Consider the following 13,126-nt stretch of genomic DNA (forward strand, 5'->3'; position numbering starts at 1 on the left):
CTCTACAGCTTGTATGCCCACCTCATCCCCCTACTCCCCGTTGAACCTTTAGCCAATTTGAAGGGAGCCAGACGAGTACAAATTGCATTTCAAAAGTGCTTCATTCTGGTGTGGTTTTCAGTGAGTTTTGCCAACAGCAGATCACATAGTTCTAGACCTTTTGAAGTACGTGTTTTTCTCACTGTTGAGCACTGACACCGTTACTATAATTAGAATGATGTTTGCACTGTAGCAGCATCTAGTGCCAGAGCTAGAGCCCTGGCAGCACCTTTTCCTTTCCTGGCTGCTCTCCCCAGCCGGAGCTGCTGGTTCAGCTGGCCCGGGGCCACCGAGGAGCGGGACAGTCAGGGCTGAGCCTTGTCGCTCATTCCCGCTGTGATCCTGGAGAAGCGGGGGTGGCTGCTGGGACCGGCGTGGGGTGTTGGTGCCCAGGACCAGCACTGCAGCGGCTGGGAGCACTCGGCCGTGGATTGACGCAGCTTTCTCCCGGCTCCTTCTTCTCCTGCCATCGCTGTAATGGCTCCTATCATCGGCCTCATGATGACAAACGATGGGGACCGCAGCCGCTCTGTTTCCAGGGCAACCCCGCTGCTTCCCCAGCTCCCGCTCCAGCGCACACCGTGCGCCCGCAGCTCCAGCGGCGCTGCCCGGGGGTCTCCCCGTCCCCCGTTTCGGTGCCGGGTTGAGCCGAGATGAGCGGCCGGGGATCCGTGTCGTGCCCTGCCTCCCTGCCCCGGCCTCTCCTCCTGGAGTGGGACAGCCCGGAGGGTCCCGAGGGTCTCTTTCATCCCCAAGTTCTTCTCCCGTTTGTACCCGCACGCAGCGCCGCGCCGACCCCCGCTCCCCACGGTCCCCGTCATCCGCAGCTCCCGCTCCGGGGGGAAAAACACCCCAAAAGCGACGGGATGCCGCGGGTACCCCTGGAGAGCGCGCCCACGGGCAGGGGTGACACCACAGAGGTGCCCGGGGCTGCCCCCCCTGCCGAGGCTCTCCCACCCTGCCGGGAGCGGGGCCGGGCGGAGCCGGGAGCCGCCGCCTCCCCTCCCTCCTCCCGGGAGCGGTGCCCGCCCCGGTCCCGCCCCGCGCTGGGCGCTCGGCGCTGCCGGCTCGGCGGGGGCAGCGGGGGCCCATGGCCGGAGCGGAGCATCGCCCCCGGCCCCCGGGCAGCGCGGCGGGGCCGTGAGTGCGGCCCCGGCACCCGCAGCGGGGCCAGCGGCTCTCGGCGCGGCGCTGGGGCTATGAGCGGTGCACGATGATGATCGACACCCAGGTGAGTGCGCGGGGCAAACCCGCCGGGTTTGTCGTCCCTCCTTCCCCCCGCTCCCCGGATTGGATTGCCCCGGTTCGGTGCGATGCTGCCGGGCTCGGTCCCCTCCAGGACCGTCCTTAGACGGGGCTCGGGGCGGCCCACGCGTGTCCGCGGCAGTGACCGATGGGTGCGCGGTGCCGGGGGGCTCTGGCGGGGCGTGCTGGGGGTCTGGAGCTCTCTGTACCTGCAGGTGTCCCTCCTTTGCTGTCTCTTGGGCCCGGGGTCACTGTACGTGCCAGCAGCCCGGGCCCCTGGTCTGCAGCGGGGGCTTTAGCAGAGGCAAAGCAAGCAGTTTTACCGAGGGAGTGGGGGAAGTCTGTTTTTCTATGTTTTTTTCCTTATTTCTTTCGCTTTCCGTTTGTCTAATGGTTAATGCGGCTGGGAGAAGAGGAGCTGAAGGGTCGGGGAGGAAAGGGACGCAGTTTGGGACAGGGTCTGAGGGCGCTGCGATGCTGCAGCAGCCGCTGTGCTGCGATGCTGTTGGCAGGCTGGCGCTGCTGCGTGCTGTGCCCAGCCAGGGCCAGCTCCCCTGCTACCGCTCAGGCCAAGTGGCATCCGCAGGTCCCTTGTAGCTGCCTGGTGTGCTTATGAGGCCAAAGAAACTAAACCGAGCCGAGGTGGGCTAAAGCTCAACGCTCCCAAACCCACTGGTGCTTTTGGGGTAGGGGAGGATGAAGCAAAGGTATGAAATTTGGGGGTGACACCAGAACGTGACTCTGGGTTTGGTCCTGACTTTTTACTTTCTCTTCTGATGTTTCCCTCCTGATCCTGTCCCTGGGAAGGGATGGGGCTGTGCTTTTGCCCTTGTGGGGGTGCTGGGAAGGTAAATGGGCAGCAATGGCTCCATGGAGACCAGGAATGAATAAAGGGAAAGGCTGATGCTGTGCTGGAGAAGTGGGCTAGGATCCACTTTTGGACTGGAAAATGTGCATTCCAGAGCTGCCTCCTGCACCCTGTGGGTCTGTTTGATCTGGGCCTTGTTCACCTTGTCCAGCCCAATAAACAAGAGCTGAATTAGCTTTCTTGGGGTCACAAGTGTGGGGCAGGCCCTAGTGCCACACCAGTGTGTGCTGGATGGTGGCATGTCCCTTTGGAAAAGGGGATTGGAAGCCAAAATATTTGAGTTTGGATCCTGGCCCTTCCTAGGGTCAAGAACAAGAGTTTTCTGTCATTATGGAGTAGGAAGATTGATCTTGCTGGGAGATCCAGAAAATTAAAGGTGTAAGGTTGTCTAGGAAAAGATGTCCAGAGCTCAGCCTCCCAGGTTGGGAAATGCACGTGGCATCCTATGGAATGTTTTGCATTACGGTCTCAGCTTTAGTCTTCCTGTCACGTTTTTATGCTTACCCCATTTTATATATTTATTTATAGGTATGTTTCATATGGGTAAACTGAGGCATGTAGAGATATTTGTTCCAAGCCCAGGATGCTGCATGGGTGGAGAGCAGAGGTTTAAAGCCCTGGTTCCACCCACTGAAGAGGATGAGCCACTCTCCCTTTTAAGGGGTGCAATTCATTGAGGTCCCATTGTTTGTGGCTACCAGTTAAGAAGAATTTCCAGCTGCAGCCACACCCTGCCAGTTCTGAGGGCTGTACAGCTACATTTTTCATGCCTTGTAAATGTTCTTCTCCCTGGTTGCTAAGGGAAAGACCCACACAAACAACTGGTAAAGCTGAGTGTTGCAAAGTAAATAAACTGAGCAAACAGGGAGGGTTTTTTTTTTTTTCATCTTGAAGTGCTGCAGGTGTGTTGTTCCAGGTGTCCTGACATGTGAAAGCAAAGGTTCACGTGCAAGGGTGAATTTCAGCCTTTAAAATGGAAACCAGTTCTTGAGCTGGGTCAGAAGGTGGCTTCCATCCTGAGCCAAGCTCCCAGAGCTTCAGACTCATCCCCTCTCTCCCTTTCTGGCCGTTTGGGCAGGAGAAGGGAGCAGATGGTGGATGAGCAGTCTTGGGCTGGCTGGGGGCAGGACGCAGAGAGCACGAGTGCGCGGCTGGAGCTGCGTTTGGTTTTGTCTTTCCTTTCATCTGCTCCCAGCGTCTGAAGTGGCTCCAGCAGCTCGGAGTTAACTCTTGGTGTTGCTCTGCAGGGGCAGGGGGGGCGAGTTGGCAACAAGTGACAGTGAGTGAGGGTCCAGCTGGCAGCAGGGGCTGGGAGGCAGCAGGTGGAGGGATGCAAAGTCCCTCCTCGGCATGGCTCAGCCACTCCATCTGGAGCTCCCACTCATGCCTGAGTCTGTGTGCCTGGGCTGATCAGACATGAGCAGAGGACGCAGCAACTGCTGCAGGCTCCAGAATGAATCTCTGGGACGTTGTAATGATGGATCTGACATCCCCTAGCTCAGTGCAGTGTGTTATCTCTGAGCCAGTTTGCTCAGAAATGCCTCTAAGTGAAGAAATGAGGGGGTTTTCAGGACTTTGGTTATTCTGGGCATCTTTGGGGTTGTGTTTTTCATCTCCTCCTAGTGTTTTCACTCTGTCATTCCCTAAATGGTGCCTGACTGCTGGACCTGATCAGAGCAATCAGGGCTTCTGAACTCAGGTGGTGATCTCCAGAGCAATCTGCACTATCCATCAAAATGGATTTTGCTTCTGATACCTTTCCCATTGCTATAGCAACCCCTCTGATGAGGATGCCAGCATGCTTTCGAGGCAGTGTGTGCAGGGAAACTGCTTCACCTGCCACCAAACTGCCACCACTCATGGGGCAGGGCTGGTTAAGTGGCAACTGCACATGGGTACTGAGTCTGGAGGGGCAGAGGAGCTGCTGCCAGCTCCCTCAGGCTGACCCTACTCTCCCAGGTGTCCCCACCACCTGGAGTTTCCCTGGGATATCAGGGTGATACAGGGCAGGTGGGGGGAGTGCACTGTGTCTAGTGCCAGGATCTGGGATTTTTCTCCAAAGGAGATGCTCAGGATGGTGTGAGCTTGCCAAGTCTTAGTGAGTGTTAGGGGCTGCTTCCCTCTTCCTCCCTTCCCTTGTGGAGGGGATGGAAGATGGGTCTCAGCTCCAGGGTGTTGATAGAGAAGGAGGGGTTGTTCTTGCTTTTGCCAAGTGAGTCTGTTCTCTCCTCCATGTCCTTCACACTCTGTAGTCACTAGATGGGCTCCAGGACGTTCTCTGTTCTGCTCTGCCTCTCCTCCTGCTGTCCTGTGCTTTCTGTGCAAAGCAGAGGCCATCCAGCTGTGGCCGGCCGTCAGGACAGCTGTGGGGATGCCTTCCCACTGCAGTGATGCTGCTGGCTCGGTGCTGCCTGGGGATGTGTTGTGCCCGGTGGGACTGCCAGGCTGTGTGGCCCTGCGTGGGCCGGCCAGGGCTGCCCCGAGCCCGGCGGGGCTGTGCAGCAGATGGCACTGTTGTTTTCCCGACGAGTTATTGCCGTGGGCTCGCTTCCCCGGCGCTGGGAAGGGTCAGCGGTGATGGGAGCGGGCGCAGGGCCAGCGTGGAGCTCCCTGGGAAAGCCCAGCACGCCAAACTGGGCTCTGCTGTGACAAGCAGAGCTCGGTGTTCGAGCATTGCTCACCCAGGAGGAGCCGTGCTTGTGTTGAGTGACATGAGCCAGCTCCATCCTCGGAGATCTCGGCTCCAGCCCCGAAGCCGTCCGGGGAGACCTCAGCAAGGGCGCGTCAATCACCGCGTCCTTCCTATAAAAAGAAATCCCTGATCCCCCGCTCCCTTTTGTGCTTGTCCGCACTGTCACCAGCCAAGCCGTCCCCCAGCTGTCCCCCAGCGCTCCGTAAACAGCAGGGGAGGGTGACACCGTGACCTTTCCATCAGCCGGGGCCGACACCGAGAGATGCCCGTGCCGCTGTCCCGGCTGCCGCCGCTGTCACCAGGAGCGTTTTCCACGTGCCAGGGGTGCTGTGGCTGAGCTGTCACAGCCCTGGTGGCTGTGACAGCTGCTGGCAGCTGTTCGGCTCTTCCCAACCAAAATCCATCCCTCCCTGCCCGGCGCCAGCTGCCGCGGGATGCTCCAGATGTTGACAGGTTTTCCTGATGGGATCGCCCGAGTCCAGCCCGCGTGACCTGGGGCTCGCCCATCTGTTTTCCTTGAGGCTTTGAGTTTTTAAGTGGCTGGATTTCCTGGGGACCTTTTGGCTCCCAAGGCACCGCGGGTCCGCTCGGTGTCTCCGCGGATATTCTCTGTCTGCACTGATGTTCCCCCGCGCTGCACGCCTTGGCCGTGGGTCAAAGGCAAAGTTTGTAGACATCAGCTGGCGTCAGAGGCGGCTCGGTGCTGGCGTGCCGGGGGTTCACTGAGCTTCCTCTCCCTCGAGGCCCTACAGTGCAGCAGGAGTTCATCCTCTGCAAGGATCCTCAGCCCCCTCGGTGCTCCCGGGTTTGCTGTGGCCCTGAGGGCTCCTGTCTCCTGTGCTTGGAGCTGCCGAACCTCACATGCTCCCTGGAATAAGTGTAGCTGTAATTCAGTGTCCTTCGCCCCCCTGCCTGGAGAGAGGTTCCAAAGATGGGAGAAAGGGGAAGCGGGGTGAAGGGGCTAGGGAGAAGGAAGGGGTGCAGGGGAGCCCTGATGGGTCAGAGAGGGTGGAGAAACTTTTCCTTGGTCTGTCCTGGCCTGAGTGGCATCTGGAGAAAATCAGAAGCTTTAGATGTGGTGGCAGAGTTCTGAGATGTCAGAACATGTGGGATGTCAAGGCACCCCGGATCAGGCCCCACACTTCCCTGTAGGGTCTAGGAGAGAAAGGGAGGAGCAGAGGATGAGTGAGGGACGGTGCAGACATTGCTGTGGGGTGGGCAGTGCTGTTAGGATGGATTACTGGAGAAGCACTCCAGGCATCCTGGAGGGGATGTGCAGGTGCTGGCACAGCCTGGGGGTGATGCTGTGCCTGGGATTCAGGATGTGAGCCTGCTCTCGTGTGGGCTGATAACACCCTGAGAGCCAAATCTGGCTCACTGGTTTCTCGAGACATCCGCTGTCCATTTTTATCTTTCCTCTTCCGTGCAGTTCCACTGTTTCCCACTCCCCTGCCATAAAAACCCTGCCTGGGCTGGTGGCAGGAAGCAAACCCTGCAAAGTGCTGAACGAGCCCGGCCAGCTCCGTGCGAGCCCTCAGCACAGAACAGGGAGGTCGAGGTCACCCCTCAGCACAGCCAGGAGTCCCTTTGAAATCCCCAGCAGCCGCCCTGCCCGGCTCTTTTGGCCCCATCCCACAGCGGATTTCCCACCGAGTGTTTCCTGCCTGTCCCTCTCGGCAGTGTCCCACATAAACACAGCTCTTCACCTCCCCAGGGGTGTGAATCACAACCACGGGCAGCCAGGGTGGCGGGGCAAAGTCCAGGGCAGGCAGGAACACCCTGGCCATGGGTCCTGAATGACAGAGAACAGGAGCACAGCCCTGTTCCTGAATGACAGGAGCAGCCTTGGCTGCTCTCAGCCCTTCTCCAAGGAGGCTGGGCAGCCCCTGGGGCTGAGCCATTGGTAGAATCTGCTGCCAGGGGATGGAGGAAGCTTCCCACGGTGGTGATTGTGGTTGAGATGTGCAAAAGCATTTGCTGTGCAGGCCCAGAAAGGTGCTGCTGCCCCAGCTGTGGGGTGTCTGTGGGTGCACACTGGGAGAGGGCAGCTGGCCCAGGGCAGGAGCAGCTGAGGGATGGGGTTGAGCTCTGCCCAGAGGAGCAGGGCTGGGTGTCCTTTCTATTTCATCATCACTACTATTATTTTTACTATATTTAAATAATTAAACCGTTCTTATTTCAGTCCATGAGGTTTTTACCCTGGGAGAAATCCCACATTTTCTACCCCATGACCAGCAGGCCAAAGGGACCACCAGTTTTCCCCTCATACAAACAAAGGCTTGTGGGTGTTTAAGGGCCCTGTTTTTCTTGGCAGAGGTTGGAAGTCCCAGCAGGCTTGAAACCCTCCTGTTCAGCATTTCCATGGTGACAGGAAGGCTCTTCTGGTGCTGTGCCATCCTCAGTGCCACCAAAATGACAAGGCTGGTGCAAGCTCTGTGCCTTGGGGGGGGGGGGGTTGGAAGGCAGAGCCTGTATCCAGTGTTGGCTTGGACACTCTCCTTCCCCAGTGCTCGTGGAGGACAGCTGATTTTGCCCCACTGGGATAAGCCCAAAAGGAGGAAGAGGTTGTTAAAGAGACCATGCCCAACCTCCCGAGCTGTCCCTGCATGTGTGGCACTGCTGGTGGTGCTGTGGCATCACTGTCCCCTGACAAAGAGCCCGTCCTGTGCCTCTGCATCCATAACCCATCAGGGAAAACAGCAGCCCCGGCGCTTTGCAATGCCGTGTGGATAGCTAGAGGCAGAGGAAGGCTGGCAGATGCTCCCACAGCCGGGGGAAGGCGTTTGTGTCCCTCCTGCCGCAGCGCAGACCCTGCTGCTCAGGCTGCTGATATCCCCGGCTGCCGTTCGGAGGGATCCCGCAGGGATTTCAGCAGGATGAGGCACCAGCCGAGCATCCATCCATCCCTGTGGCTCAGCCCCTGATGTGGCATTTGGAGGGAGGGGTGGCCGCAGGACCCGCGGCTGCTCCCGTCCCTGTCCCTTCGTGCGGCGTTTCCCTGGAGCTCAGCGGAGCCTGGGGGCTTCTCCCGCTCGCATGGAAATGCGGCGTAGCCCTGGGTACCTGGGACTGGCTGGGAAATTGGGATTTTACATCCCCTGCGTGCTCGATCTGTGGTTTTCCCCCTGCTCTGGCTGTCGATGCTAGCTGGGGGGGAGGGCTGTACTCTTTCACAAATACGATGAAATGTGTATCCTTTCTCCTCAGAAAGCAGCAAGGAGATTCCCATTCTCCCACGGAATGTTTATATGTTTTGGCCCAAGCTGTGTATCTTTTGCTGTCAAACACCCATAAGTAGGACCAGGTGCAGTGATATTTGTCAGTATTTCAGGGGCCAGCTCCTGTGAATTTGCCTGTGTGGTCACCATGTCCCTGTACAAAGTCTCCTGGCTCAGTGACCTGCAGCCAGAGCCTGTGTTTCATGGTGTGATCCAAATTTTCCCTTTGCTGGCCACCACTGACCCCTCCCTGGCCACTGTGGGTGTCACAGCCCTGCTTTGAGGGGCATTTGCCCAGCATTTACTGAGGCTGGGTGTTGCATGGGGTGGCTGCGACTGCTTATACAAGTCCCCTTTGCACTCTTCCCAGTGCTGCTTGAAAGGGTGTTTAGTTAATAGGATTATAAAGCTTTCCTGTCGTCAGGCAACGGAAATCAATGGTGGGCCCCTGGGAATGAGCCTCATCCGATTTACAGCACAGCCACTGCACGGGTGTGTGGCCAGGACTGCAGTGCTGCTGAAGGGGGGACGTGCTGCCCCCTCCGTGGTGCTCCCCACGCAGGTGGGGCCTTCTGGAAATCAGGAAAAAAGGATGTAAAGCTATTGGAAAATGTCCAAAGAAAATGGTAAAGGGTCTAGTGGGGCCATATGAGGAATGGCTGAGGTCACTTGGATTGTTGGCTGGAGAAAAGAAGGTGGGGGGAGACATTGAGGTCTGCACTTTCCTCATGAGGGACAGTGCAGGGACAGCTCTGGTCTCTCTTCTCTGGTGACCATTGACAGCACCCCAGGGAGTGGCTGGAGCTGTGTCAGGGAGGGTTAGGTTGGTTATCAGGGAAAGGTTCTTCCCCCAGAAGGTGCTGGGCTCTGCCCAGGCTCCCCAGGGAATGGACACAGCCCCAGAGCTCCAGGAGCATTTGGACAACACTCTGAGATGCACGGGGTGGGATGGTTGGGGTGTCCTGGGCTGGACCAGGAGTCTGATTTGATGATCCTTGTGGGTTCCTTCCAGTTTGGGCTAGTCTGTGATTCTCTGAAATGCAGAGGCTGCTCTCAATCTGCTCGTGCCAGCCATGTGTGTCACCAGCAAGGATCCCAGCTGGAGCAGAGCCTGGGATCCCACAGGCAGTCAGGACACTGATGCAGCCCTCTGGTGCTGCCTGTCTGTCCCAAAGTGTTGGAAGCTCCCCAGCTCCTGTGTCTGCTGCTGGGCTGGTGAACAGAACCCAGGAATTTCCCCTTTCTCCAGTCAAAAAGGATGGCTTGGCCTGAGAGCTGAGAGCAGGTGCTGCTCTGCAATGCCTGGGGAGCTTTGCAAACATCTGGAGGCAGCAGGCTGGCAGGATGGGCTCATGAATGTGTGTAATGCAAAGGGAACTCACAGCTGCTCTCCCTAACATGCAGCAGGCTGCCAGCCCCTCCCTGGTGGGCTGCACATCTGCACTGCACAGGAGCCAGGTCTGGAAGAGCCCAGGTGTGGCCACAGCCCAAGGGAGGTCAGGGAAGGGCCTCTGTGCTCTCTGCACTGTCTCCAGCAGAGCTGACAGCCTCGGGGTCTGCTCAGTCCCACCCTGCCTTGTCCCTGCCCTCCTGCAGGGGATTCCAGGCTGGAATGCCTCTCCCTGTCTGAGCTGTGCTCCCGTTGCAGCCAAGAAAACCACTGGAACCCTTTGCTATCAGAGTGGGAGCGTGGGGAACAGCTGAACAGGAGCCCTGAAGGGAAACTTCCAGAAAAACCAACCTGCTTCAGGAATATGGCTGTGCAAAAATTGTTCCCCATCCCCTTGGGTGTTAGAGAGGGAACTGCACGCGCTGGAGACTTCTTTAATCCCTGGAGGCTGCAAAGCAGGCATGAAGAGGGAGGATGGGGAGACCCTTTGGCTCAGGGTGTAGGGCTGGAAACCTGCAGGCTGCCAAAGCTGTGTCTCTTATCTCTGGAGCCCGGGGTTTGCTGTCTGCCAGGGAGCAGTGGTGTGGATCTGCAGATAACCTCTTGGCCATGTTAATGTGGGTTAAAGCAGGCGTGAGGAGCTGGGGCTGTGTAAAACAGCACGATGAGAGCAAGCTCCGGGGCTGGGGAGACTGGAACCTCCTCCTTTGGGTTTGTTTAAGCTCCAGCTAAGCCCTGGAAAATGTGCTGAAGGGAACAGCCCTGCCCAGTGCTGGGGGCTCGGCCAAGTGGGTGAACTAGTGGATGCCCCATCTCTGGTGAATGCACCAGGCTGTGCTGGGCTGGGCACCAGCTCTGATTACCTGCAGACATGTGCCCAGAGAAATGCCCTGGCCTTGCTGCCATCCTGCTCCTGTCACAGACAGCTGCTGCTCTGTGGAATAAATCACAGGAATAAATCCCTGTGGAAAAATTGCAATTGGGGATTGTCATGGCTAGCTAATACCCTCAGCTCTCTCTCCATTCCCCCTGGCCTCTTTCTCTTCTCCAGCAAAGGTATTTGCAGTGAGAAGCACCTGGTCCTGCTGCTGGGCTGGTGTGGGCACAGCTGAGCCTTGCTGTGAGCTGTTCTGTGACCACCTGGTCCCTGCAAGGTCAGTGTCCAGAGCTGGCCCTAGAGGGGACAGGATGTGCTGACATTTGGGAGCTTCTTGTCCCCAGCCTGCCTGTGTTGCAGGCTCCCCTGCCAGGCAGGCATTTGGGGAAATTAAGAGGTTTTCCTTAGGTTTGGGGCTGCAGGGGACAGCGATGTACACGTGGCAGTTTGTGGCATCATCCCGCAGTGCCGTGTCCAAAGCCTGAAATGTGTGCCCACCCTGGGAATTCGGGCAGCCACGCAGGAGTGCAGACAGCCCAGCAAACCAAGCACCAAACAGGGGCGGGCCCTGTGCCAGGGATTTCCCAGCAGGAGAACCACACCACGGGGGTGTCACTGAAAATCTGGTGGGAAACGTTTTTGGGGTGAGCCAAGAAGGGGTGATGGGAGCGGCCATGGACTGCAAGGAGTTGTGGGGTCCTGTCCTCCCCCTTCCATCCCGCAGTGGGGTGGAACGGGGGGCAGGAGGGAGCGGGGATCTGCCCAGGGACACGGGGCCCTTCCCCAGCCCATGTGCCAGCGCCCCTGGAATGGCTGTGTCCTGGTGGAAGGGCAGGAATCCCCTCCTAGAGCAGCTCTGCCCAGCCGGGGGCTGCTGCAGGGGTGTTCCCATGCTCCGTAGGAAGGGAGGTTGTGGAAACTCCGTGAGCTGTTGCCATGGCAGCCCCGAGCACGGCTCCCTCCCGATGCCGTACCCAGCTCGGTATTCCCAGCTCCCCTGGGACTGATCCCGGCAGGAGCCGAGGCTGCAGCACCGCCGGCAGCAAATCCCTTTTCCCCCTGCCGGTGCAGGGAAACGGTCTGGGAGGCAGAAAGGAGGCGTGTGGGTACCCGATGTTCCCTTTCCTTGCTGGGAGCGGTGGTCCCGGTCCCCTGTGCATCCTCTCCAGCCGCAGGAGCACGGCAGGTCCCCGTTGCTGCGGTGACAATCTCCATGGAGACCGGTCCGGCACAGCTGCATCCCGGGGACAGCCGCAGGGGAGGCCGTGGGGATGTGTCCCCTCCCCACGGGGACACGCTGGCTCCTGGGGTGCACTCTCAGCCCCCCAGGGGAGCGTGAAAAATGGAAATCCATCAAGTGGTAAATGTGTGGAGGAATCCCGAGGAAAATAATTGGTTTTCCCCCACCCCTCCTTTAATGCTTGGCTTTCACTCCACACTGGCAATTGCTGCTCTGCACCTATTAAAAGGCCGTCTCATGCTTTGCAAGGGCTTGATTGTGAATTAATTTTGCATACGTATCTATTCTGGGGAGCATGGGAATTTATTCAGGATGCTGAATGCCAGACGGGCTTTCCAGAGGCGTGAGGTGCAGCACAGGCTGTGCCTGCTCTCAGGAGCGACTTTGAGGAAATGACAGTGGCTTCTCCAAATTAGTGCCTAAAAACAAGGATCCAGGTTCAAATAAATGGGATATATTCCCACAACCAGGTTGGAACAAGACAGGCTGTGTGTGCTTCTGTATATCCCATTTGAAATCCCTCTTAGATCTCAAGATGATTTTGATTTTTCACTGGGAAATAGGTATCCTACCTGCTCATGGTTTCCTGGAAATCCCACCAGGCTCCATCTCCATATCTGCCTCTCTAAATCTACCCACAGGCTTTCTGTAAACACCACATTTCTCCAGAGAAATGCTGTTCGGTTGGGATTTCTGTGGTTTTGAAACCAGGTTTCCTCTTTCTATTACTGAGAAGCGTCAAAGGGGAAGAGCTGTTGGGATTTTCCATTTGTCATTTACTTGTCATGCTGCTTTCTTTCCCCTTTGCCTTTCTATCAGCCTTGCACAGTGAAAATAAACCTGCAGGTTTTGTGTCATTTCTCTCAAGTACTGCGTTTTGGTGCAGGATGCTGTGATGTTTGGGCATGGAGTTGCAATTTCCTTTGAAAAACAAACTCGCCATTGTTATTCCTGGGGAATTTCTTTCATTTTGTGGAGGTCTTTGATGCTTGACATCAAGCATTGGAGTCAGTCTTCCTTAGGTGGGCCTTTGTGAGTCACTGAGTGTCAGGAATGCCCAATGTCATGGCAGAGGTTGGTCACTGGTTTTTGGAGCATCCTAAATGTTCACACCATTGCAGCAATAAGATCTTCCTGTGCATGAGTTTGTCCCTGAAAGCTGCATTCACCCATACAGTGGTTCAGTCATGGGGTGCTCAAAATGATGTTTTTGCAAGGTGACAGAGGCTGTTTGTTTAAGGAACGGATGCACTTCCCAGTGCAGGAGCTGGTCTCTCCCTGGGCAGCAGCAGAGTGGTTGGGATGCACCCAGCATAGGAATTGCAATGAATTTGCCCTGCAGTTGCTCTGCTCCTGCCAAGACTCTTACTGGAAAACAGTATTTTCCCAGTAATGGTTGCTAAGCACTGAGGTCTCATGATGGGCTTTATCTGCTCAGCTGGAGCTGCGACAATAAAGCTCCAGTGAGAAATGAAACGGGGAAACATCAGCGCCTGTGCTGGGGCTTCCCTGTCCTCCAGAGGCAACACCAGGAGGAGATTTCTCCTTCACCCTGGC

At 57.2% G+C, this 13,126-nt stretch overlaps 1 protein-coding gene across 1 annotated transcript in view; it reads left to right on the forward strand.

The window, feature by feature from the left end:
- Nucleotides 1-1,139: 1,139 nt before the first annotated feature.
- RALGDS (ral guanine nucleotide dissociation stimulator) overlaps nucleotides 1,140-13,126 on the forward strand; it is a 56,781-nt gene continuing 44,794 nt past the window's right edge. The window contains exon 1 of the mRNA XM_062505945.1: nucleotides 1,140-1,270. Within this exon, the coding sequence (XP_062361929.1) occupies nucleotides 1,253-1,270 (18 nt within the window). The 5' untranslated portion in view covers nucleotides 1,140-1,252. The remainder of the gene's footprint in view (nucleotides 1,271-13,126) is intronic.

The sequence above is a fragment of the Cinclus cinclus genome, chromosome 19, assembly GCF_963662255.1.
Source record: "Cinclus cinclus chromosome 19, bCinCin1.1, whole genome shotgun sequence".
Classification (NCBI taxonomy): domain Eukaryota; kingdom Metazoa; phylum Chordata; class Aves; order Passeriformes; family Cinclidae; genus Cinclus; species Cinclus cinclus.